At 40.4% G+C, this 26500-nt stretch overlaps 2 protein-coding genes and 1 long non-coding RNA gene across 15 annotated transcripts; 2 read left to right on the top strand and 1 right to left on the bottom strand.

Annotated features, from left to right (window-relative positions):
- Positions 1–537: 537 nt before the first annotated feature.
- On the bottom strand, positions 538–7743 carry LOC108873597 (uncharacterized). The gene is made up of 4 exons (XR_007814283.1): positions 4705–7743; positions 4195–4324; positions 2072–2117; positions 538–682 (listed from the first exon to the last, which is right to left on the bottom strand). It is a non-coding gene; the product is annotated as an uncharacterized LOC108873597 (long non-coding RNA).
- On the top strand, positions 566–17422 carry tead3b (TEA domain family member 3 b). 12 transcript variants are annotated; one of them, XM_018661873.2, is made up of 14 exons: positions 566–707; positions 7776–7840; positions 8668–8730; positions 8873–8935; positions 10912–10923; positions 11973–12098; positions 12233–12276; positions 12469–12525; positions 12981–13045; positions 13172–13308; positions 13551–13724; positions 14302–14445; positions 14588–14740; positions 15134–17422. In XM_018661873.2, exons 1-14 carry the CDS (start codon positions 584–586, stop codon positions 15245–15247), a joined length of 1341 nt encoding a protein of 446 aa, XP_018517389.1. In that variant the 5' UTR covers positions 566–583; the 3' UTR covers positions 15248–17422. The 12 variants fall into 12 exon arrangements, with proteins under 12 accessions (XP_018517389.1, XP_050930383.1, XP_050930387.1 ...); XM_051074426.1 differs by having other exon boundaries at positions 12981–13046; positions 13164–13308; XM_051074430.1 differs by lacking the exon at positions 8668–8730 and having other exon boundaries at positions 12981–13046; positions 13164–13308.
- Positions 17423–17952: 530 nt separating this feature from the next.
- On the top strand, positions 17953–25866 carry smpd2b (sphingomyelin phosphodiesterase 2b). 2 transcript variants are annotated; one of them, XM_018661888.2, is made up of 11 exons: positions 17953–18096; positions 20404–20522; positions 20615–20712; positions 20886–20962; positions 21434–21527; positions 22001–22090; positions 22188–22270; positions 22479–22611; positions 23130–23234; positions 23372–23546; positions 24337–25866. In XM_018661888.2, the coding sequence occupies exons 2-11, from the start codon at positions 20474–20476 to the stop codon at positions 24741–24743; spliced, it is 1311 nt and encodes a 436-aa protein (XP_018517404.1). In that variant the 5' UTR covers positions 17953–18096; positions 20404–20473; the 3' UTR covers positions 24744–25866. The 2 variants fall into 2 exon arrangements, with proteins under 2 accessions (XP_018517404.1, XP_018517403.1); XM_018661887.2 differs by having other exon boundaries at positions 18031–18291.
- The last annotated feature ends 634 nt before the right edge of the window (positions 25867–26500 follow it).

The following is a 26500-nucleotide window of genomic DNA, read 5'->3' as shown; positions in this document are numbered from 1 at the left end:
GGTTCCTGCTGAAAACAACCTTTTTATGACTGACTTCTCTAGTACTGCAACACCTATAATATCCGGCAGCTGTACTCATTGTGTAGTTTAAGTGGTAGTAGTAAATTTGTTGGGGACTATTTTCCATGTCAGTTTGCTACTATTTGGTGTTTACGGTTTGGTAGTATTTGGTGTTTACGGCATCAGGACAATGTTTGTAGCAGTTATCGATTCAAGTAACTCCAGTGCCGACATTCCTTACCATGATTTAGCACGTCACCCAGTGCAAGGTTCGTGGCTGGAGAAATAAGGTTTGGTCTTGGTCTTCTCATGGGATTTGTTCTCAAAAGGAAAAAATACAGAATATCCCCAGACTTCCTTTATATTGCTATCTGGGTAAAGAAGTTGAAAAGTCCAACCATTATTGAATAACGATTTATTCATACTAAGTTAATTGTTTTTGTTTTCCACAGATCTCCTACAGATCCTTTGATATTGGGGCTCGGGGTCGGGCCCTGGGGGAGCCGCCACCATTGCGTCCAACGAGTGGAGCGCCAACGGTAGCCCAGAAGATGGGCTGGACGGGGACAACGAGGACAAGACCATGGACGGGGACGCCGAGGGCGTGTGGAGCCCGGATATCGAGCAGAGCTTCCAGGAGGCCCTTGCCATCTACCCTCCCTGTGGCAGGAGGAAAATCATCCTGTCAGATGAGGGAAAGATGTATGGTGAGTACACACTGGATAACAGCCAGGGAAACAAAAGAACAACAATTACATGGAAATCAGTCCCATAATGAATGCACAAAAATGAGAAACCATCCATTCCACAGAGATTTGTGGTTGAAAGAAAACAAACATCAACCATAGTGCCCTAGAAAAAAGAAATGAGAAAAATACTTTTCTTCCTCTTGTACTCATGTCACATCTTCAACAAGGAGGTGAATGTTTTCTTTCCACGTAGAACTCTTTAACAAGTCTGTACCTGTTGTGCTGTGACCCAGGGGCAGGTTCTTCCAGTCGCACCAGCGCTGTTGGAGCTGGTTATTGCTGTCCTGAGAGCATCTTAGCTCCTCTCCCCTTGATTTACACCTGTCTTTTTTTTTTTGAGTGTTTTTCTTTACAGCCTGTTTTTTATGCCTCCTGTTTATGGCTCCTTCTCTTCCTTGCTATGTTTTCACCCACAAAATCTGCTTTTTGTTTTTTATCACTCAACGTCATGCGCTTGTTTCTCCCCACACCGGTATCGCTGGGAGAGTTTTGCCTGTAGGTGACTGGCTGTAGCTGGTTTCTGGAGAAGTGTTGTGTTTGATGCTGGATGGCTCGGTTAAATTAGCGATAATTACCGCAGCGTGAATCGAGACTAAGGAACGAAAACATCCCATTGGCATGCTGTTCTGTCGAAGATTTTAAACATCCATATGGTTTGAGAATAGTTATGCTGTTTCCTGCTGCGTGTTCATTAAATTGCAGGTGTTGAGCCCTTAATGTCCTGAAAAACTCCAGATGGATATGTTGGCAAGTCCTTTGGTAGAATCACTGACATCCAGGTGTAGGAAGTTGAACGCATTTGTCTTTCATTATTTTGATCCCACTTTCCCATTCCTGTTGTTGAGACAGTGCACGCTTTCCTAATTAGATTTACCATTTGATCTTAGAAATTTTGCTGAGCAGCAGTAAACATTGATTGACAGGAATTGTGCTGCTTCTTTTACTGTTTTACTTGGCCTTGTCCTCAACAAACCCCTCTCTGGTTTTGTGAAATTATGTTCTTTTCACCATCGTAATTCAACTCCCTCAAGCCATGCTTTGTAAGACTTTCCTGCCCTTTAATTATTGTCCATCATGTCTCAAGAACTTGAAATTGATTCCGGCTTCAATGAAACCATAAAAACCATAAATCATTGCCACCAAAGTCTCAGACAGACTGTGTATTTTAGAAGCATTAGTGTTTGTTTTCAAAGTACTGGTTTTTTGGGTGGCTTTTTCTGCGCTTGACGTCAGATGGGATTCTTTTGGCGTGATTCACCCAAGATGGAATCTCATCCTCTCATTTGTCAGGCAGATTTTGATATTCAGGGACAAGCACATACCTGAGATAACTCAGCCATGGTTGCAGCTTCTGTTGTTACTCTGAACCTGTCTCAAAGAGAATAGCAGTGAGGAAACAAATAGTGAGTCATCGTTCAATCCATATCTGTTAATCAACAGAATATTAATCATTCATAACTTTTTCTGGTTCATTCAGCACAAGTCATTTGTCAAATAGAAATGCTGGACATTTGTTGGGTGCAACTTCTCAAATGTGAGGTTTCTCTTCTTATCTCTTTTTTATCATTTTAAGTTGAATATTTTTGGGTTTGAACTCCTAGTCAAACAAAACAAGACATTCTTTGGCCCTAGGATCTCATGATGGACATTTTTCACAATTTTTTGGAATTTTGTGGATTAAACAAGTTAATTGATTGTAAAAAGGACTGACAGACAAATAATCACAAACTGTTAGAAAAAGATATTTACAGATGTAAATAAATAAGAAGATGTAAAAAGATCTGAGAAGATGGACTAATTCTAACAAGTTCAGTCTGTCTACAGACTTAGGAATTTCTGATGTTATTAAAGTGCATATGCTTTAACATAACAGCACGTTAGTAAACTTATTCTGTAATGACACAGGTAGTTTACAGCATACTTTTAATTTGAGCTCTATATAAAGACTTTAAGCAGAAACCTCTGCAGCCATCTTTTGATTTAAACCTAAATAACTCTTCAGTCCCGTGTAGCAGAGCAGTGTTGTGTCCCAGGGCTCCATACATTTGTCACGAGAACGTCAACAAAGAGGCAGGCCGTGCACAGACCTGCCCCCTTAGCAGCTAACTCTCGGGACCCCTTTTAGAGGCCTGTTTTTTTCTAGGGCACTAAACACCCTCTCCATTTACAATAAGTCATCTGAGGCTCTGCTGGCAGAGCCAAGGCATGCCCCAGAAGAAGCCTTCTCACAAGGTGATTACCTCAGACATCTAAAAGTTGCCCTGACGTGAGGTTAGGGGAATGTTAACGATTGCACTGTATGTAATACTGTCTACCTTGCAGTCTCAGACTCTCAGTGGCCTCCAAATGCAGGCAAGTCATCCCTCCCGTTGGGAATTCCACTTTTTCTGCCAGGATTTTTTTTTTTTTTTCAGTTGGTGGGAAACCTTTGCAAATTTCCATTAGCAAGTGGACTGTTTTATACATGTGTATTCTTTGCTCTACAAACCTGTCTAGACTTCCCAGCAGCATTGCCAGTCATTTATGCAGCTCAGGGTTGACAAAGAGTTCAAAGGAGAATAACACTCAATTTTAATAACTCCCACATGTTAATAATCACTCCAATTGTTTTCGAACATGAACAACACTTTAAGAAGCTAAACGTTGTCTTATGATGTAATAACAGTTGAAATACATCTGTGACCGTTACGGTTACCTGTTCCAGAAAATGTGCATTAGATTAAACTATTGTATCTTTTATCTGTATCTTGTATCTGTAAGTGTTAACTCTACCAAACTTATAGGAATTTATCTGAGTTAGTAGCATGATCACCTATTCCATCTTTGTTTTTAAACAACTGTGACATCTGTAGGGTAAACATAAGGCTACAGCCAGAAGCCGGTTAGCTTAGCTTAGCATAAAGACCTGAAACAGGAGGAAACAGCTAGCCTAGCTCTGTCCAAAATCCACTTACCAGCACCTCTTCAATTTATGTACAGATTAAAGAAACAAGATCTAACATGATAATTATAGAGCTTTAGTGCTGCTGGTAGGCAGATTTTGCTACTTCTGAACAAGCTAACTAGCTGCATGCTGTAGCCACATATTTGACATGACATGTATGAGTGTGGTATCAATTTTCTCATCTTAGTCTTGGCAAGAAAACAAATTTACTTACTTCAAAATATCAAACCTTTGTTTCCTTAAGAAAGTAATGAACACTCAGTGCCCCAGTTAAAATTTTATAGTACAGCAGGTGACTATCTGCTATCTGTCTTTTTAAGCTTCACAAACTAAAAGCAAAAGAGTAGCTGTGGCTCTGAGTTGTTTGTTCTTTGTAGAATTAAATAGTTGGCACATTTTACACCCCAAGTTCAGAGGAAGTATCTTCAGAAGATGAGCGTGTGTCAAAAAAAATGTGGCCTGTCTTGTTTTGCTGTGGGGCTGTGCTGACATGTTGTTCACCTGCGTTTTCTGGCCTCGACAGGTGTGTCAAACCCCAAGCACACACCTCTCTCTCTCTCTTTCTCTCTCTCTCTCTCTCTCTCTCTCTCTCTCTCTCTCAGCCCTGCAGCTGTCGCTGCTGCAAAGCATTCTGGGTACAAAGAACAGAAAGATTTGTGTTAGAAGTGCTAGACGGAGGCCTCTGCCTGTTCTGACCTTTGAAAGCCACATTAAGAATTAACAGCAGGTTCAGTGCATGTGCAAAGTTGTGACAAAACGTGTACATCAAGGTACGTGAGGGGGGCTGAGAGGCCTGTAATGATGACTGAGCAGGCCCAGTGCTTCCCTGTCAGCCCCCTCACTGAGATGTTAGGAATGTTTTCAGTCATGGCTGAGCAGTATGTTAGCAATTTAGGATTACCTCAATGTTATGAAAAGGGAGGAGGGTAGAGAATAAGGGTGGAGAAAGGGTTCAGGGGAGAAACAGAGCAGGAGGTGGGTGGGGAGGCACCAAGAGTGAAGAGAGATTACCTTTTTGCTCGCTATCTTAGCGTGGAAGTGGAAAATTCCAGCGGTCGTGTAGTAAAAGAAAAAGATAGGCGTGTCCTGTCAGAGAAGAGGTTAAGAGTGGAAGCCTGCAGCGATCTGAGTGGGTGTTGAGCAATCAACAAGGGAATCATAAGCAGCTCAGAAAGAGGGTAGAGAGATGGAAAGACAGCGAGTGTGGGGAAATTAGAGGCAGAGGACAAGTGAGGCCGTGCATGCGATTGTACTAGCGTTTCTGTTTGTATGCACCTGTCATGATCCCCTGCTGTGTTGGCCAGCCTTTTCACTGTCTCTCTGACCGCCCCCACAGACACACACACACACACACACCATTTCAAGTCTGAGCAAATCTTGGCTGCCACGGCTGCAGACAGACGACACAGAGATCATATCCTTGATATTTTATCTGTTGGGTTCTGAGAGAGCAGTGTGTCTAAAATATGATCAACTAAAATAACCAGTTAGACTGGATCACCACTCTAAGAAAAAGCAGAAGTGCTAATTATCCATAAAGTGTGCATGTGCATACCATGCAGCTGCTGCTTTGAAGTCTCAGGACATTTTTTTTAATATTCTATGTCAGGTTGTGATTTTATTTTTTACCCTAAGGGAATGCTGTCCAGCTGCAGGTTTTGTTTTTGTAGGCATCAACTCACCCTCCTGATTTTAGTGATCCAGAGCAGTTTGCGCCTGCAGTTAAACAGGTCTCCTGAGCGATTTTACTGTTTTCCATGAAGTTGTGCTATATATCATTTAGGAATGTAATAGTTGATACAAATCATTTTCCTGTTCAATGTTGCAGTGGTACAGTATCATAATCCAGTTTGTCTTTTTCCACTGAGCAGAAAAAGTAGTGCCTGAGAATGTGAGTTCAGTTTCCAAGTCATTATAACATTCAACTTTATAAATGTTTATTATAGACTTTGAAATCAAACACCAGAGGTTTTTTTTTTTTTTGCCTGTCTCAGCAGCAAACTGTATATCACTTAAAACAAAACCAAGGATTTTAAAATATCACAAAACCAACCAGATGTTGTGGTAAAACTGGAGATACTGTATCTTCTCAGCTCACAACCACAGAACTTCACTGTTCAACAAATGAACAAAACACGTTTTTGATTTACCATGCAATACCAAGTCATTACTGTGCTCCACGCTGTTATAATAAATGTTACAGAAAAAGTATATGGTCTGCTATTTTAAAATCCTTTATATAATCACTTTGATTGTACTTGGTTTTCCCCAGCCTCAGCCTGAAGGTCTGATCATACTTACAGTATGATCAGCTCTGTGCAGTGCTGAGTCCACCTCACCTTTCTAAGAGAAGTCTTTATCTTTCTTAGTCAAACCTGTAGAACCTAGTTCATACTGTATATCAGTGTACAGAACTTTGCAATGGGATATCTGTGAAATTTATAGCAGAACTCTGTGGTTGGGAGGGCGTAATGTTTTTTCCCTCTTTGCCCCTCAGCTGAAGAGATTGAGAGTGACAGTTGGGTGGGGGTTGAACTGGCATTGTTCTTTCTCTGCCATCCTCTGCTGGGATGGTCGGCAGCAGGTGCTGCTGTCCGTTGAATGCAGGGTCACACAGTGGTGTTGTTTTGGGAAAAGGGGCTGCTTTGCTGCCAGGTGGCAGTTGTTGGCAGAGACAGTTATGGCTTTGTGTTTCTTCCAAGAGTTACTGCATCAGCTGCCCCTTTTGCCCCTCTTAACTGACGACCCCACCACCCCCACCCCAAACCTAATAGCCCCCAGCCCGGCTTGAACCCCTGCTTCTCCCAGAGCTGGAAGTGCATATGAGCATGTGTGTGTTGGCCCGAGCTCTGGCTGTGTTCGCAGGCCCAGGCCAATCAGACTGGCTAGCACAGATGTGACAGGCTTAGAGGAATGCTAGGAATGCGGAGGCGCTGGAGCGGGCGTGTCCATCCTTGGCCCAGGGCAGGAGGGGAGGGGCTACCTCAGTATCGGCAGACAGTTCAGCTCTGCTTTGCTGGCCGACCGCCGGGCTGACTGGTTGGAGAGTACGGCGAGTGCTGCAAGCCTGCTGGAGATGGCCTGCAGTACTTTTATGGTAATTGCACTAACCAGGGCCTTCTGGAGGCCAAATGCTAAAGAGTGTGTGAAAAAACAGGACTTGTTTCTCCTGTCATTATGTGTCTGGATATTCTGAAAGCTGTTAAACTCTAGACTTCCTAGACACACAGTCTATTTTGTGTGTCTGCGTGTGTTTAAGAAAGCACATCTTGACCAATTTTTGTTGGTGAAAATTTCTGTCAGCAAGTTTAGAGGAGTTTAGGTCATTATTCATAATGATACAGTGGTTCAACCTCTCCCTTTGGCCCAATTTTCAGCCGCAGAAACTCAGTAAGCATGACTTGGCAACAGAAAGAAGCGAAAAAGACTGATGGACTGATTTTCCCTCAAGACAACATAATAATGCTTTTTGCACTCCTCATACCCTAAAGATGATTTTTGCTTGATCCCAGCTGCACTTTGCTAAAATGGCAGAGCCTGTTAAAGCACATGCTCAGCACTGAAAGAGGTAAAGAGGACCATGAAAGCCCAGAATAGAAGCCTGTTCTCTGCACAACCTGTTTGTGCAGAATGTCGAGAGTAGATGTTATGTCATGAAAAACATGGTTCTGTTTTCTAAGCACTCTCTGTAATTAGGCTACAGGGCCATGTGAGCAGACAGTGAGGAGGTGTGAAACGAGATAATGAAACTTAGGGGTAAAACGAGAAAATCAACCTTCTAATACCCGCTTTATTTTAAATAAGAGCTGAAACTTTAAAAGCACTCCCTCCTATAGGAAATAAAGGTGTTATTGTGGCCTGTGACCCATGACACAAATGTGTTTGCCCTGGGTCTGAGAAGCTCTGGGAAAGGTCACACTGCTGTTCTTCTGACATGAAGCATGTATTCAAGGTACAACTAGAGTGCCACCTTCTGTCCACTTCAGGGTATTATCACTGATCTACAAGGGTTAATTCTCCTTTCATGCATTTGTGTATTCTAGATTTGTCTGTGACCTTGTTTTCTGTTTTTTTGGCTGTAGGTCGCAATGAATTAATAGCAAGGTACATCAAGCTGAGGACAGGCAAAACCCGCACAAGAAAACAGGTAAACAAGTTTTACTGACTTTGATGATTGAAGTAGAATAAGCATGCATGGGTTTGGCTTAAGTCAGGGATCAATGGGTGAACATTATTCATTATACAAACTTATACCACCAACAACAGCAACTTAGAAACAGATTTATAATTCCTGATGGTTATAAAATTAATGAGGATTACAAGTCTTATTCAAAAGATAAGACTGGTCTTATTATATAAATATATATCTCTTATTGTCAACAAATCCCTTTTAAGGCCTAAACCAACAATGTGATTGTCTCTTGGTATTTTCTGATTTACCTACCATGTCTGTGGCAGTCAACCAAAAACCCAGTGGTTCTTACTGAGTACTTAAATCTTTAGAAAAGCATCACTGATATATTGTTTCATTTTTCAAAAGAGCTCTGCAATTTCTTTAGCAAATGTTACATGAACAAGAGTAAATTGGTTGAGGACTATTTTCTCCTGTGGATTAATTCACATTTTGTTCTTTAGTGAGTTGGGAGCGAGGGGGGGTTGGTCTATGGAACAGAGGACTAAAATGTATCAAGCTAAACATCTTAGTAGTATCAAGTCATTGTTGGTTTTGGTCTTTTCATAGGATCTGATACCAAGAGAAATGTAGACTATTACCATCTCGAATGAGCTACTGAATCAGATTTTTTACTTTGCATGTACTATTTTTAATTTATAACTCCTACCTTGTGTGTTATTACTGTGATTGTGCGTGTTTGTGTGTGTGTACATGTTTGCACTTGAAGGCATGTGTATGTGTGTGCATGTACCTGAGTGAGTGCTGTTTTTATGCTCAAAAACTGTTTCACACCCCTTTAGGTGTCTAGTCACATACAGGTGTTAGCACGGAAGAAAGTTCGCGAATACCAGGCGGGTATAAAGGTAGGTGCTGCCAGCCTGCCACCCGGCAACACTGACTGAGCATCTCTTTCCTCTTTGGTTACGGCTTCTCTCTTTCTTCCCTTGTCTTTTCTCTCCCTGTCTCCTTTTCCTCTTCCCTCCTCTTGGCTATTCTTCTGTGCAGGTTTCTAGCCACTTGCAGGTTCTCGCCCGGAGAAAATCTCGCGAGATCCAGTCAAAGCTAAAGGTATGCGCTTCACCGCGGGCTCGGCGGGGCTGGTAAAAAGCTTGGCTTTGCACTAACCAGTTAATCTGTGCATATTATCAATCCTTGCTTTGATGCAAGGCCAGTTCCTGCTAGACAAGTGGATGCAAGCTTGGCAATTGTTTAACGATTAGGAGTTAATGCTCTGGAAAGAAAATAACCACAGTCCTGCTTCCGTATCATGCATGCAGTGCACAAAGAGACAGAGCTTTTTAACTTCTACCATAGGCCCAAGCTGCAATAAGTATGGACCTGATCTCTTTCTTAAAATTAAAGTGTAATAGGTGATTCTAAAGCCCCTGCTTTAAAGGAATGCTACACAAGCTGTTATGATGAGCCCAGTGAGTGAGTTGTTTAGCTGCATGATGCTCCAGCTCTGTATCTCTCCTCTGTGCCAGGCATGCTTCTGCAGCATACTGTACTTCTCTGAGACTTCTCCTTCCCCTAAAACTCTCTCTACTTTACTTTAGTTGCTACCTTAAGTTCCTCTAATGTGTCTGTTTGTAATGTCTTTTGTAAAACTGAACATAAATTAAGATTAATCTGATTGTTATCGGCATTTTGACTTGTCTTATACTTCTTCCAATCCCTCTGGTCTCTTCATGCTTTTTATAGTTTTTGCATATTTAGATACAGTCCATAATGCAGATACAAGTAAATACTAAGAACACTGTGTCATTCTGTAATGCTAACTTCAACTTAAATTAACCCCTTTGTGCAGACTAATGCCCTAGTATACTGTACATCAGCACAGTTGTCAATTGTCAGTTGTCATGCAGTTATAACCATCTTTTCAGTAATGTCGTGTGTAGCTCATCCACCCAGCTATAGCTGGTGTGATATCTGCATCAACCTCCTTTCTTCCTTACATCACATACAAGTAATTCTATTGTATACAGAAGCAAGAATCAGCTCATTCATCCACTGATTCAAGTTTCTGAGCTCTCCATAAATGTCAAGTTAATCTTGAATACAAAGTACAAGACTGTTCATAGTGAGCCATAGCTTTCCTCTCTTCCCCTTCCCTGGGGCTCAGTTGATCAGCACTCTTCATCTTACATATTTTGATGAAAGCAAAGCTCTAAAACATGAAGCAATGCAGTATTATGTTCTAAAATCAGGTCTTAGGTTCTTCAAGTTTCAAGGTTTAAAACAAACTTTTATCCTCTCTGCTTGAAGGGGTTAATTGTGATTTATTCTATTCTTTCTTTTTTTGCACAAACAGCCATCCCTGTTTTGACTCCTTCACACAACTCAAAATATTACATTAGAGACATTTTTGTAGCAAAATGAACATGAAAAAAATCACTTCATACTCATGTACCTCTTGAAGTCACCTTTAATTTAGTCATTTGACTGTAATGGCTCATCAGTTCACCTTAGTCTGATGCTGTAACTGTAACTGCAACATTTTTTTGTAATTATTTAATATCAGCTCATGAATGATCAGCTGAACAGACATATAAAAAGTGTAGTATAATGTGTAACTGCTGAAATGGCTACACATTGTATGTACCAACTGTTTATCTGACGAAGCACACTGAAGGCTTGTGCAGTAATAAGCCTCCAAGGATTTGACTTTTTCTTATTTGCATCATGTTTCCCTTCTGTTGAATTACTCACGCTCACAGATTATATAGAGATTTTTTTTTTAGATTCATTAAAATTATGTCCTTATCCTTTGCTTTATATTTTGCAAAGACTTGAAATGTTCCCTATTGTTTCATTTTCCTGTTGTCCAATATGCCACCTACAGTTGCTACATATAACATAGACACCCCACTGAACTTAATAACTGCTAAACCATGATGAATTGTCATTCGTGGTGTAAATTTTTGAAAACCACATTTATAGTATGGAAAAAAAAGAGAAGCAGTTCAGTTCTTAATCTCAAACAAACTCTTAACACATTATATAGAGCCGTACAGCACTAATGGTTTCTCTCTTTTTTGATTCAGGCGATGAATTTGGTAAGTGAATCTGATTTGTGCAATATGCTTCCCTCCTCCCCTTTGTTTGGCAGCACCAGTGCACTGTCCCCTTGCTATGGCCCTCTGCTGGCATGGCGTCCCACCCCATTGCTATCCCATAATGAAGCAATGCTTAGGAAAACAGCCACGCTATGAACACAGCACTGCTGCACATCCTGCCTGATGTAGCGTAGTCCCCCCCACCCCACCCCCAGCCTCTGCTAAAAGCCCAAAGTCTCGCTTGCTTTGCACAAGGTGTCACTCTTTGATTCGGGGTCTCGCTTCTTAGGCATCTTTCCTTTAATCGCAAAATGATATCTGAATAAGCTGAGATGCATTCTTTTGAAAACATGAAAAAAAGAACAGAGGATGCATTTTTCATTAAGTTTGAAATATTCATATGAAAGTAAACAAGCTTTGAGTTTGTTTTTATGTGCCACGCACAGTGGAAATGAATTGGTTGGCTTTGTTTTTCTTTTGTGCTACATTGAATGGCTTTCATCCGCATAATAAAAAGCTGAATTTGTTAGTGTTTACTCTCAGATGCAACATGAAGACAAAACTGCATTCCAAGCTGATGCACTCTTTTTATTTTCTTTTTCTTGTGGTGATCCTGATAACACACCTTCAGACCTAACAGACCTTCAATTTGTCTTGTGACCCAAGCTTAAATACCTGTTGGGCAATGCTGCTTCATCTTCTCTGTTCTTCTCCTTGCTTCATTCTCTCCAGCTGCTCTTTCAAAAATTGTTGTTCCTTCACATTTTTTAAGATGATTAAAACAATAGTGTTAGCACACAGTTATTGTTTTTATTCCATGTTAAGCTAAACTCCTGTAAAGCTCATTATAACTGTTGGAGGTTATCCACAATATTGTAAAATGTATTGATTTTAGAATTCAGATGTTGTTCAATAGCTACAAATACCTTACACAACCACTGCCACTGTTACTTGTGAGCATTTAGGATCGCATACAGCAGTAGATAGATGTTTACGTTGTGGTGCCACCTTGTGGTTTACTCCCCTCATGTCTGTGTGTCAATCTGTAGGATCAGGCCTCTAAAGACAAAGCCCTGCAGAACATGGCAGCACTATCATCTGCACAGATCGTCTCACCAAGCATGATAAAGAATCATCTTCCACCGTTGCCTCCTGCCCCCTACCAACCTGCCAGAGTGAGACCTCCATTCATTTTCTGTGCATTTACAGCACATAAACACATTCTGTCGTTGTCACTTGTGAAATGTTACATTAGATTTTGCAACATTTAATTTGAAGCAGCAATTGACTGTTTTTATTAATTCTTCAGTTCTGGCCTGCTCCAATCCCAGGACAGCCTGGACCCTCTCAGGAGTAAGTAAACCCCTCTACTGATCCCACAAGACATCTGCTGGGAGGCACCATGGCGTGTATAGTTTGTTAAGAGAGATGTTGTCATTGGAGATCAGTAAATGCAGAAATGAGAGAGTCAGTGAGGGGGTTAGGTTTAAATAATCAGGTGGGTATTGCAAGGCATGATTAACGAATCACATTTTCGCACACCAGGCTGGTTCTAGATCTCAACCCGGGAAGGACTCCTGGGCTTGGCCGCACCAGCCATGCGTAAGTTCCCCATAGCCAAGGTCCAACAGTGAGCACAAAGCAGCACTAACTCTTATTCTGCACTGTATTTTACTGTATGTTTCCTGCACTGATGTAAACCACCGCCGGGCAAATTAACTGCTTCATATTTGATGGAGACTAAAAAATGAATAGGGTGGATAAATCGTCATAGTGTTCAAGAGGACCAAAGTCTATAAATGTTTTATTAAATTTTATTTCATTTGTCAGTAAAATCATAATGAATTGATGCTATTTTTGCATCATTAAGAAGCAATGAAGCAGGTGGACTTACGCCTAGCTGGTGCAGCAACACATGCTAACACCATGACACTAACATAAGGAGTTCTGTCAAAAATACAAATAAGACCCATGTGCCACAAAAATCAGATGTTCTTATTTATGTTGTTATAGGGTTTATATGTCCTTGTCTCATTACATCATTCATTGTCTTTCAGTATCAAACCTTTTGCACAGCCACCATACCCAAGCCTATCAGGTCCTGTACCGCAATCCATACCAAGTGAGTGTGAAGGAAAAAATCTGTGAGAAATTAAAATAGTAAATGATCTGGAAATGGCATCTCACTGTCACTGTGGCTGTTTTTAAAATAAATTTGCGTGTGTGTTTGTGTGTGTGGGCTGTCCAGGTTATGAGCCCTTGGCGCCTCCCCCTGCACCAACTGCAACCGCAGTACCAGTGTGGCAGGACCGGACCATCGCCTCCTCTAAGCTGCGGATGCTGGAGTACTCAGCCTTCATGGAGGTGCAGAGAGACCCAGACAACGTAAGTTAAAGCTTCCTATATATGGGAACCAAACAAATTCTATAAAGCTTATTAGTCACTGGAAATTGTTCAAAAGATGATTTTGGTGATGGACGGCATCTCGGACCCCATCTGGATCATTGTACTCTCTTCACTCTCAAAAGTCAACAGAATGTCACATGATCTTTGCAGCTAATGGTCATGAGGTTTAACCATGCCCCACCCCACCCCACCCTCGTCTCTTTTGTCTCTGTCCACTGCAGTACAGCAAACATCTGTTTGTCCACATTGGACAGACCAACCCCTCCTACAGCGACCCTCTCCTCGAGGCTGTGGACATCCGGCAGATCTACGACAAGTTCCCTGAGAAGAAGGGCGGGCTCAAAGAGCTTTATGAGAAAGGCCCTCAGAACGCTTTCTTCCTAGTTAAATTCTGGGTGGGTCGTCGTCATCATCATCATCATTTGCCAGTTATTAGTTGTGGAGCATTTTTTCTTTGTTCCAGTTTATGTTGGAATCTTCTTTAGTTTATTACTCATAGTGGGAGGCAATAAAAGAATCTGTTCATACACCCATCTTCAAAATCACATAACTTGCCTCACTTTAGGCAACTTGCTCATTAGCAAGTTTGCCACTATAGACTTCAACTATTACTTCACATTTTCATGGTAACACATGGTAGCAAATTACAGCTTATGCAAACTGCTTCCTTTTCCTGTGACACCATGGTGATTGTATCAGTGAAGGACTTCAGATCCTAAGATTATAGACAAGACATTTCACAGAGCATTGCTTCATCATGTACACAGCATTTCTCTTTCTGTTTGTTAACTGTCAGTGCACACATTATGTTTGTCCCCAAACATCTAGTCTCAAGAATTTTGTAAAGTAACTTAAAATGTTCTTGTGACTTGACGATTCGTGTGCTATCAGCTGCCTTTTTATAGGATGTGTCAAAACATGCAATGCCGATGCATTAATATGAATATGATATGAAATCTGTGCCCTCTGCAGGCGGACCTGAACAGCAGTGGCATGCAGGACGGCCCTGGTTCTTTCTACGGCGTCAGCAGCCAGTATGGCAGCATTGAGAACATGACGATCACCGTTTCAACCAAAGTCTGCTCGTTTGGCAAGCAGGTTGTCGAGAAAGTAGAGGTAAAACATGAGCTGATGACTACTCTCCTTTCAAACACAGTTGATATAGGACCTATCAGATTGTAGTAGATGGCCGCCCTCACTCCAACTTCACTTTTAACTCACTATCCTGTGTGTGTGTGTGTGTGTGTGTGTGTTTTAGACAGAGTACGCCCGCCTGGAGGGAGGAAAGTGTGTTTACAGGATCCACCGTTCTCCTATGTGCGAGTACATGATCAACTTTATCCACAAACTCAAACACTTGCCTGAAAAATACATGATGAACAGTGTTCTTGAAAACTTCACTATCCTACAGGTAACATGCAGTCGATTATATGGGATTGTTATTGTTTGACATTTTGGGGCATTTTATTGCCTACAAGTTATATGGGAGGATTGATACCATTCTGAGTCTGCAGAATAAATATGAAGCTATAGCTGGCAGCCAGTTAGCTTAGCTTAGAATAAAGGCTGCAAACAGCAAGCCCCGCACCACTGTAAAACCATAGTGTGTGGTTTTTACATCTTGGTTTTTGTATAGATTGCACTAACCATGATCCATAAGAGGGATATCAATCCTCTCATCTGACTCTCAGCCTCAAAGCCAATAATCATATTTCCCAAATTGTCAAACTTTAACAGGTTTAGAAATTGATTGTCACTGCACTTCTTTGTTTCCTCCATTGACATTTTCCTTTCGCCCCTTCAGGTGGTGACGAACCGCGACACCCAGGAGACCTTGCTCTGTATAGCATTTGTTTTTGAGGTTTCCACAAGTGAACACGGAGCTCAGTATCACGTCTACAGACTTGTCAAAGACTAACAGCTCTTCAGGGAGGTTTTGGAAAAGCCAGACGAAAAGCGTGATACAATCTCTCTTCGACCAGCTCAACCATCCAGGAAAAACTAAAAAGCAAACAAACATTCAAACAATGCTAGACCTTACTAACAAGGACAGATATTTCATGCTTTAACAACAAAAAAAAGTATCATACGCAAGGAAAAAAAAGAATGAATCTCAACTGGCCGACACGCAAAGAAATTTTGAAGAATTACAGATTTTTCGAACAACCAGCTATTTTCCATGTGTTTAAACATGCTTTAGATGAAGTGGGTCACTTTTGCCAAGGTAATTGATGGAACTTGAAATGTTTTATTGAGGGAACGAGAATGTGTTTAGGGTTGAGAAGACTCTCACGGTTTCCAAGGGAACACACTCTAAGCAATAAGAGGCGTGTATATAAGATTGATAAAGAAGAGAGAACAGGACCACGGAAGGGGGAAAACCAGAGCCAAGTGGTGTTGTTGCAGTAGGTTTGTTAGGAAAGTGCCTTTTCTCCAAAGATTATATCATTGCCTGCCACTTTGGATTGCCTTTTTTTTACTACCTCTTGTTTTTAAATGAACAGAATGAACAGAAAATAGTCAGACAGGTGTATTTTGTCAAAAAAAAAAAAAAGAATTGAATGAAACCTCTCAGATTCACGTCTTTTGAGGCAGTTTTTGTATTTGGGCACAAAGAGGAATGGTATGGGATAACTAATTTTCATGTAGCCTGTTACTTTGAAAAAAAAAAATCGTCCCAAGTTTTACAGTCCAAGTGTACAGGGAGAAGGTTTATTGTGTTACCATATTATTAAGGTTCTGCTTTTTTTAATGTTTTATTACACAGTTTTAAAAAAAATCAGGTCTTACAAGCATCTATCTATAACAGACTTTTGACACTAAGGATGCCTTGTATCATTGCTAGCCTGACATAAAGCCAAGGCTTTACCATCCTTACGAGATCCCCCATTATTTCTCGCTGTATGAAGACGTGTGCTTGGTTGCACTTAAAAGATCAAGAAGAGGGGTGAAGCAACAGCAGTGCTTATTTTCTGCCTTGAGTTATGTAGCCTAATTGAAAAAAAAAAAAAGAATTGTTTCTGTACTGTGAGTCAGTGGATGCTAAAGGAATATGTGTTACATAGGAGTATTTTTTTGGAGGGCAGGGTGGGGCAGGGGGGAGCCTTAATGTTCATATTTGTGATCAGTTAACTCAGCACTCAACTCAGACCGTGGCTAAAGTGGAGAGAAGTTAATCACTGTTTCTTTTGTTTAAAAAAGAGATTGTATGCTGTGAAGTCGGCTCATTTGCTTCACCCTTCTCTGTGTAATGTGTGGAGAAGCTGCATTCATTGATAAAAGTTCAGTTTTGATATTTAAGACTTTTTTTTTTACTGACATTACAAATGAAATCATTTTGAAATCAAACTAAATAATTGTCTTGAATGAGAGCTATTGTCTCTGTGCTGTGGAGTATGACCATTGATTGTTATTTATAGGGTTGGTAAGCAAATAGTGGGAGGGCAGGGTGGGGTACTTGGAGATGTATTGATCATTTTCCATTGTGATGGAGATGTTAAAAGTATTGCAGGACTCAAAGTAGAGACAGGATTAACTGTCGAGCCGTGGGTCCTGCTGGACGAGTGTCTACTCTGTGTGGTTCACTGGACAATTTTGCTATAAAGTTCAAATTTAAGATATTGTATGGTGGAATAATTGCACCTGGCTTTGAATGTCATATTTCACAAGCTAGATACAATAACACTCCTCCTCTAGGTTTCTCAATTTATCTTTTATACAGACTTTTTTTTGTTTTTTTGCCATTATCAAGATTAATGTTTTGTTTTGATTCTGTTGTCTTTTGACTTTCAGTGTCTGCCATATGCTTCACTGAAAATAATGTGTGACTGTGCTGATATTGATAATTAATAATGAGATATCTAATGTATCATATTCTGAATGGTGTGGGCAGGTTTTTTTGTTTTGTTTTGTTTTGTTTTTTTGGTTTAAGGTGGTTTACTATTGTCTTTGTTACCATTGTGCATTGCAATTTTATACTTCAAAGTAGAGGTTGGACTATATAATCAAACAAATGTATCTAACAATAAAAGACGCATGGTGCCTTTGGGGCCATTTTTCCCCAGAAAACTTATTAAACATGTTTGTAAATTTGTTTTGTCCTCAGTCGTTATTTTTGTGCTGATAGTATGAAGGCATATGACAATGTTGTGTTAGGGTGATCCTTCACAAGTTTGTTGTAGGATCTTGTTTGTACTTGAAGTGCAACTTAACAGCACCTGTAGCCACTGGCAAAAAAAAGTAACTAAGTACATGAGTAATTGTAAATACAACTTTGAAATATCAGGACCTTTTTTGGCTTGTGACCATTTACGAATTTAAAAGAAAAAGTACAAAAATTGCACTTAATAACAGTACTTGAGTAAATGTACTTAATTAAATTCCATCACCTATTTTGATATGGGTTCTTCTGACTGCAGCAAACATTTTGTTCATAGAACTTCAGCTCCCAGAATCAATCGCGGCTGAAGCGGAATTAAGCCGGAAACGGAGCCTTCAAAATAAAAATTGTTTCCATATATTTATTTGATTGTTGAGGCTATTTGAAATCGACTTTTTGCAAAAGTATTCACAGTTACTATAACCAGATTAAATGTGATCCACACATGTACTTAAGGTTCTCTATCCTTTAAATAAAGACGCAGCTCAGATTGCTGTTTTATTTTGAGGGGAAAACACAACCGGAGGTCATAACAATTATTTTTATCCCAGCTGACTGTACGCCGGCAGGAAAAGCACGAAGCAATGGAAGTGGCTCAACACCGCTAAGTAAGTGTTCGTTGTCTGAGATGCCAACCAACCCACTCTGTATATTCTTGATAATAATTAACTAGGACTACGGTAATCGTCGACCGGCCACCTCGCTAAGAGGAAGTGTTTTGGGTGCAGAGCCAAAACTAACGTTACGACACTGTATATCAAACGGTCCAGTTAAACTACAGCCGACGTCAACAGGTTCAAGAGGTGAGTTGAATTAGCTAATAAATAAACAATTTGAGTCGCAAGACGAGAGTAACCAGAGCCAGCTTCACTGTCACTGAGACTAGCCAAACGGCTAGCTGGAGTTGTGTAGCAGCTGGTAACGAGATACCTAATGACATGTCAGTGATTAATGGTTTGATATTATAGCTGACTGTAGAGTAAGAGTAACTGTAGGAGCTGACTGTTTTCCAACTGTTTCATCGAAATTTCCTCTAAGCAACGAAAGTGTTCAGAGGGCTACAGTGACGGCTGTCCACACATTTACTGAAGCTAAAACTTAATGTACTTTATCTCCAAGCTAACGTTACTCTGTTTCTGCATTTGATGCCCCACACCAACAGGATGCTTTCAAAAGTAATGCAATTATTAGTTGTTATGACTTAACTTGTGCAGTGAACAGAAAACCCCCCAGATCAAATTAGTATTGGTGTGATCAAAGTTTGCCTTGAAAACAGCACCAGTTCTTCCATGTACACTGGTGCACAGTTTTGCAAAGTACTCGCAGGTAGCTTGTTTATCATACTGCAGAATTAATTTCTGAACAATCAGATGCCTCCCTGATGGTATTATGGTGGATAAGAATCTAAACATCTAGAGCGCACAAGTTTTTTTGTGCAGTATTGTACATCCTCTGATTACAAATAAAAAAAAACTCTCTACATCAATATCACACATTTGGGCTACTCCATTTCCATTATTTGTGTAAATATATACAATCTTCACATTTTGGTAATGCATGTTTTACTGCTTTCCACAGTCAAAAATCCTGGTAATGAATTCCATGCCGCCATTGAGCGGTAGTTTACTGTTCTTTATATGGAACCAGTTCTGCATGGGCGCAATAAAAAATACTCTGACATGACTGTTTTGTGAGGTAATGATGTCGGTGTGATAAGGACAGGTTTTTTTTTTTGGAGTTTTAGTGTGTTATTTTATATATGATTGTGCAAGATCCAGGCACATGCAGTCTCTTGATGCAACTTAATTTCACCACTTTTTAAAAAGAGAAGTCAATGAGTTCATCTTGGTTTCAGTCCAGTGTCTGGGCTACCCACTGTTACCTGGCTACCACATTTATTGTCTGTACACTCCTGTGTGATTAATGCAGTGCCCCTCAGTAATTTGGAGACACACACAGATGAACTGTACAACTTTAGGTTCATCCCAGAATTGCAAGGGAATTATACTCTACATTTATGCTGTTTGCTTTCTCTGTATTGACCCACAACGGGGCTGGCAGTGTCAACCATTAAAAACAACAACTGTTACCTCTGACACCAAAGCCCCTTGATTCTTTTCAGTACATTGCTCCCCCCCCCTTTCTCTCTCCAGACAGAGCAGAGCTATGTCAGCACTCTGTTTGGGATCGGTGTATTGTTGCACTCCCAGGAGAAAGGAGAGAATGCACTGCAACCGCCTTTGACTTTGTCTCCTTTTTAAAAAAAATTAACAACATTTTCCCCACTGTGTGATACAATGAGGCCTGCCTGGATCAGCTCAGTTATAACACCTCATTTTACACCTTTATTCTAATTTGTCTTTTTCTTTAAAGATGTCATATTTTTATTTTACAATACAGAAAGCATGTGCTACATTTAAACAAAACTTAAACTCACTTGCAGTCTTTTAATATCTAATAGATATTCTGCATGAATGGGTTCAGATGTGTTCACAGTTTATCAGTTCAAAACAGACGATTTGCTGAATCCTTAGTATAGTTTAAGTCCAAGAACTGGAAGTGTCACTGGAAGTCAGGCTGCTGTCTGCTTTGTTTGCACTTTTGGTGCTTACAGTGCAGTTTTTAATGTGCATTTCTGTGTCTTTTCCCCCTTAGACCCATGACTGTGTGCCTTTTCATATTCTAAAGTTTTTATTTTATTAATTCATATGTGGGCATTCACCCTTTGCCTACTATTTCCAGTTGACCAACTTTCAAATTGCTTTCCCTTGCTGAATCACTTCCCTTTTATTACAGTGCTTATGTGTTTATGCTGGATGTTTTTTGTTCACATAGACATGCCACCCAATAGGTCTGTTTGGGATTGGATAACAAAAATCAACGATCTAACAGTAACCTCTAATGTGTCTCATCAGGTGTTGTCCCAGTCATCTCACCTGATCTGAAACTCCATCATCACATCTACTGACCCAGTGATCTGCCAGCATGTCAAACGCAGACTCTGTGAGGGTCCGGGTCTTCTCTCTGAACTGCTTGGTCAGTGTAGTGTAGTGGCTGTTAGTGTATTGTTTTCTGTCTCAACGTAAGCAAAAACACACTGTACTTACTCTCTGCTTCTGTTTTTCAGGGGGATCCACTACCTTAGCAAACACTGTGGTCAGCGCTATGACATGATTGGAGATATGTTGAGCAAGGGAGAGCATGATATTGTCTTACTGCAAGAGGTTGGTGGGAGCTGTCCTAAAGTTATAAAGTTGCAAAGTCACTAAACTGTTTTTTCAGCTCATGTGCTCAGTTATATGTGATGTATTCTGCAGTAAAGCTCAAGCCATAAAGTCACAAATCCACCTGTATATGCATATGAACAATATTAATATGTTTGTTTTGTTTTATTAAGGTGTGGAGTGAGAAAGACCACCTGTCCTTGAAAAAGAAACTTGCCTGTAGTCATCCTCACTCCCATTACTTCAAAAGGTAATGTTTTCATTCTCACCCTAAGGTTGATGTGCAGTCATTTCTCAGCTTGTTACCTTTGAAAGGCTCTCGGTCTCTGATTAAAATTCATGAATAAGTTGTCACATCTTCAAAAGAGTCCTCGGGCGCTGTCAGAAAAATTACTTGACATACTTGCGTGGCATTGATCCATCTGCAGAATTTTAGTGAAGCATAGGCGCTACCTGAAGGATTAACTTTTGCAGCTTAATTCTTTCTTGACCTCCATACCAAGGCACAAGACTGAGATTAATCAAAGGCCCAACCCTCCTAATCCTTTATGCAGCTCACAAAAATTTGGACAACACCTACTTATAATAGAATAATGTAGGTCTACACTGATCCTGAATGTGACTTTTATTTGTTCTTTAAAGAACATGCTGCTGAAGTTTGGCTTTAGTGTAGAACAAACAACCTCTGCTCACGTGTTGTTTTTTTCCTTTCATCCTGCAGTGGAGTTATAGGAAGTGGACTGGCCATTTTCTCCAAACACAGAATCCTTGACACATTTCTTTATCGCTACTCACTGAATGGTTATCCATACATGGTAAGTCTGAAGAGGCTGAGAGCAGGGTTTTGTACACAGGTGGAAGAAATATTCTAATCCTTTACTTCAGTAAAAATGGTAATACTACAATGAAAAGCACTGCTTTACAAGTAAAAGCCCTGCATTCATAATCTTCCTTAAGTACAAAATGTACTTATGTTATGCAAAATATTATTATTATTTCTGATTCATTAATGTTGTAGTTGACTACTTTTAATTAACTAGAATCAGATAATAAGGGCGATTTTTTTTTTCACTTAAAAATGCATCAAAGTGTGTGAAAGAACTTGTAACTGCATGTGTCAAACAAATGTAGAGGAGTGAAAAGTAGAAATTTCTATAAAGTAGCATGAAATGGAAAAAACAAATCTACAAATACCTCAAAAAAATTATCCCATTTTCCTTTGTACAAATTTGGACATTATCACAATACATCATTTAACATCACTTTTTGTATTTTTCCTGATATTTAGGCACACCATGGAGACTGGTTTGGGGGTAAAGCTGTTGGGATGGCTGTCTTAAGCATTGGCAGCCTGACTGCAAATGTCTATGTGACTCATGTAAGTTTTCATAACAGCAGCTTTTTGCCCTACCTGTATATTACATACTGTTACTGATCAATGGCCAGTTGATTCTGTCCCCGTGTATTGATTTTAGCTGCATGCAGAGTACTGCAGAGAGAAGGACTCTTATCTACCTCACAGAGTGGTTCAGGCCTGGGAGCTGCAGCAGTTTGTTCGGTAGTGTGTCTTTGCCTTTTATTTCTGCACATATATTATGAGCCACTATTTGTTTACTGTGGTGTATATTTGCATATTTTTCTCAAAGCAACACTGTTTAAAGCAACCCTACAGTGCCTAGCAGTATTCCTAATCAGTCATTTCTTTTGAATGAGGTTTTATTGTGTGTTGTTTCATTGGTAGTCATGTGTTTTCCTGTGTCTGACAGGCACACCTCTGCTGGAGCAGATGTGGTGATTTTAGGCGGTGACCTCAACATGCACCCTCAGGACCTCGGCAACAGACTGCTGAGGTCTTACACTGGACTCCGAGACTCTTATTTAGAGACTGCTAAATTTGATGTAGGTAGTGACGAGAATGCTACAAAATATAATGATTAGTATGACTGCTAATAATTTGTTTTTAACCTGGATATTTTGCTTGTAGTGATGACCACAATACACATGGGTTATGATGATATTTTACTGCACTTTACTTGTTTTTACAATTCATCAGCTTAATGGTGAAATATGGGACATAGTGACGGGGTAGACAGCTCTACAATAGCTCAGACTGGGCAACTATGCAAGCAATCACACAGGTTTTTAAACAAGACCCTGGTTTAACTATATTCTTTAAACCATTTTTTAAATATAAAAGTAAGGTTGATCAGAAACTTCTTGCATGCACAGTTTGAATGAGTACACTTGATCAGAGAGTATTTTTGCATGAGTAGCTGTATGCAGCAGTGTCATTGTGACACCATGCCTTGTCATAACTGTCAGAAGCAGTCAGAACTATGAAACTAGGGGCTAGGTTGCAAAGATAGAAGTTAGTTTTCCTTGTGTTTATAAATGTTAAAAGTTATTTTCTGTTGCAGGGATGTGAGGATGGTATGACTCTTATAGCTGACAACCCTTTTACTTGTAAAAAGGAGCTTGTTCCCTTTGAAAAGGGAATCCGAATTGACTACATCCTGTTCAAGGTGAGCAAGTGAAATCTTTGTGTCATCACTCCTGCTGTGGTTTTATCGCTTCCTGTTTATACCAAGATGTTAGAGGCATCAGATGATTTTGTAATGCCTTTTAACCCCTACCTCACATCCCCCCGTGTTATTTGCAGGGATCTTCCAAAACGGATATTTTTTGTGATTCCATGTCCACCACCAAAGGCTGCGTCCCTGACCATCCTTTTCCATACTCCGACCACGAGGCTCTGACTTCTGAACTCAGGCTGGAGTCACACACTCCACCTGAGGTTGGAAAAGACGAGCAATCAAAAGATCAGGACTCTGCTGGTATGTTTGCTAGCCATGCTAGCAGGGTGGCTCAAGGATTGCCAGTATCTCTCAAAAGTTTGGCCCACCACTTCAGTCAAGTATGTCAACAATTATTTGATGGATGTCCAATAAAATCTAGTGCAGATATTCAGCCCCACCCCACCCCCACCTCCAGGAGGAATCCTAAAGATTTTTGTGATCCCTTGCCTTTCAACTGGCATCAGAAAAATGTATTCTGCTCAGTATTTTAGTTTATGACCATATTCCTCCAAAATAAATTACATCAACCTCTGCTGTACTCAGTGTTTGGTGCTAACAAGCAAATGTTGACATGCTAATACACTTAACTAAAATGGTGCACATGGTAATCCATCCATTATCAATACTGCTTATCCTTGAGGGTCACAGTGGGGCTGGAGCCATGGTAAATATTACACTAGATAAACATCAGTATATTTACATTGTTATTTTGAGCATGTTAGCATTCTGATGTTAGCATTTAGCATAGCACTGCTATGGGCACTCATTGACTGGACTGATTTATTAGTGATTTTAATTCTGTCCTGAGTGTGTATGTGGGTACGTTTGTAATAATTACAACCATTACACCTACTGTTTACCTACTGTTTGTTGGTGAACTCACTGGTTCTGCTGTAGTTTAAAACCTTTCTGAATCATCACCCGTGTATTTTTAAGTAGATCTAGCCTAAGTATGTTTGTTTGGTACAACTGTATTAAACACACCTATGCTGCTTGTATCTAAGTGAGCCATCAATTCTCCTCTCCCTGCTGTTTTTCATTTCCTCAGGGAAGGTGGCTGAGTTGGTCGACATTGTGACAGAGGCCCGTACTGAAGTCAAAGTGGGCTTGCACTGCGCAGAGAGGAAGCGCTGCACAGCAGCACGCACTGGAGTAATGGGGTTGGCCCTGCTGTTCCTGGAGCTGGCCATCGCCACCGTGTCCTGGTTGGCTCTGGGAGCCGAACAACCCTTCCCCCGTACCTCCTTCTACTTGCTGGCTGCGCTGTGCTTCGCCATCCTGCTCACCACCTCTCTGCTGTACATCTTCTACACCATGGAGCTGAAATCTCTTCAGGGGGCTGAAGACCAGATGAGACTGGCTGTAGGAAGTCTGCAGGAGAAGCTCAGGGGTTTTCCTCTGGCTCAGCCTCACAACGTCCAGCGGAAGCCACCAGTGGGTGACCCAGAGGAATAATGTCAGAGCCAACTGGGTCAAAGCGGGCTCAGTGAAAGGAAGCCTTTGAAGTGAGCTTTAAGAGGGATGTTTGAGGGAGTCATTGCTCCTCTGAATGTGTTTTATGCTCTAGAGATTTAGATTTGTACTGCAGAATGAAGGAAGTTTCTGATAATAGTGCAGGACACAATCATGCTTTGACATTTTTATACTTTTTATATACTTGTCGCTTTTATTACCTCTAGATTTCCCTCTATGCACCTCCACAGATATGCTTCCTATTTGCCAGTAAGATACTTCTGTGCTACTGCTGTGCTTAAGGGTCATAAAAAGTGATCATTTGTGTTTTTAAAGCATCAGGTCTGACTTGCATTCCACCTGCCAGTAGTTTCACCGGGACCAGTTGTTTCTGTTTTTAATTTCATGCTTCCTATTTTGTCCACCACACAGTCATTGTGGGTCCAGAATGTGTTTGCATATTTACTTGATGTGCTTAAATATTTACAGAAATGGTTTCCGCTGCACACAAGACACAGGTTTACATTTAGGTCAGTAACATTTTTTTCTCTGCAGGACAGATCACCGAGAACTTCCTGTAGCACTTAAAGACAAGGATCCTAAGGCATTGGTTTACACTTCTCAGCTTAGTATACTGTAGGAAAAGGGACAAAGTTTATCTGCATGTCTCAGTTCTCATCTTGCACTAGAAAGTATCTTTATGTCAGAGACAATCTACACTCCTCTTTCCCAAACTATAGCTGTGGGAATGTGCTTAAGCTATTCTGTCATATATACTCTTAACTTCTGCCTAATTTGATCACATGAATTACCTCTGCAAAGCCTTTTGTGCGGTAGAAAATTAAAATCACTTAATATATCTTTAGTGTGCAGTGCACTTAGTTGACTAACCAGATAAACCACTTCTTTTTATGTATGCTGGGAAATTACTTAATGTTCCATATCACTGTACAACAGTGTTATGATTTAGCTAGAGCCTAACAATGTCACCTCAGTGTATGAAAAGTACTCTGTAGTTTTTTATCTTTTTAAGGTTCACAGAATTTCAGATGACCCCTGATGTTCATTCCAATTGAAAATTGTGATGAGCATGATCATGAAAGCAATAATAAAGACATTACACTCATGCTTCTTGACTGATGTGGCTCTGCATAAAGGTGACTGCAGACAGTGTTTTAGACCTTCACAATGATTTGTGAAGGTTCACACATTCACCACTAGAGGGCATCTTAAGGACATCCCACAGGTGATCTTTCCAAATCAAAACAGTCTCTGCTCATAATGAATCACCAAACTGGCTCATTAGCAGATATTACAAGACGGAAAAAAAAAAAAAAAAAAACAAGCACAGGAGGGAGGAGATGACAGATTCGCCTGGACCCATTTACCAGCTGGCACATGTACACCCTCAGGGTAAGAGCATGGGTGTGGTACATTTAAATTCTCAATTTTTTCCCAGTGCAAATAAAAATAATTCTTGTACTTAGCACCAAGTAAACATTACAGGAACCACTGCATTCAGTGCTACTCTCTTTTATAAGAAAAGGTGACTTTGTCAAAGAACAGGATTGAATTTTCTTCCAGAGCTCATTAAGAGAAGGAAAAAAAGAAATTTGAAGAATACAGACTCTGAAGAGAAAAACTATGCTATCACCAGTTTTGAGAATGATTGTTTGGCAGGGCGATTTGACATATTTGCAGTGGATGTGGAAGCCCAGCCAAGTTACCATAAGTCAAAAGGAGCTCACCCACAATGAGCT

The sequence above is a fragment of the Lates calcarifer genome, linkage group LG12 (genome assembly GCF_001640805.2).
Source record: "Lates calcarifer isolate ASB-BC8 linkage group LG12, TLL_Latcal_v3, whole genome shotgun sequence".
Classification (NCBI taxonomy): domain Eukaryota; kingdom Metazoa; phylum Chordata; class Actinopteri; family Centropomidae; genus Lates; species Lates calcarifer.
The sequence above is the reverse complement of the archived record's forward strand: the minus strand, read 5'-3'. Positions and strand labels throughout refer to the sequence as shown.

Coding starts and splice junctions, on each gene's coding strand:
- tead3b (XM_051074426.1), top strand. CDS start 584: ATGGACGGGGACGCCGAGGGCGTGTGGAGCCCGGATATCGAGCAGAGC. Junction 708..7,775: donor AGATGAGGGAAAGATGTATG/GTGAGTACACAC, acceptor TTTTGGCTGTAG/GTCGCAATGAATTAATAGCA. Junction 12,526..12,980: donor CTTGGCCGCACCAGCCATGC/GTAAGTTCCCCA, acceptor ATTGTCTTTCAG/TATCAAACCTTTTGCACAGC.
- smpd2b (XM_018661888.2), top strand. CDS start 20,474: ATGTCAAACGCAGACTCTGTGAGGGTCCGGGTCTTCTCTCTGAACTGC. Junction 20,713..20,885: donor ATATTGTCTTACTGCAAGAG/GTTGGTGGGAGC, acceptor TGTTTTATTAAG/GTGTGGAGTGAGAAAGACCA. Junction 20,963..21,433: donor CACTCCCATTACTTCAAAAG/GTAATGTTTTCA, acceptor TTCATCCTGCAG/TGGAGTTATAGGAAGTGGAC.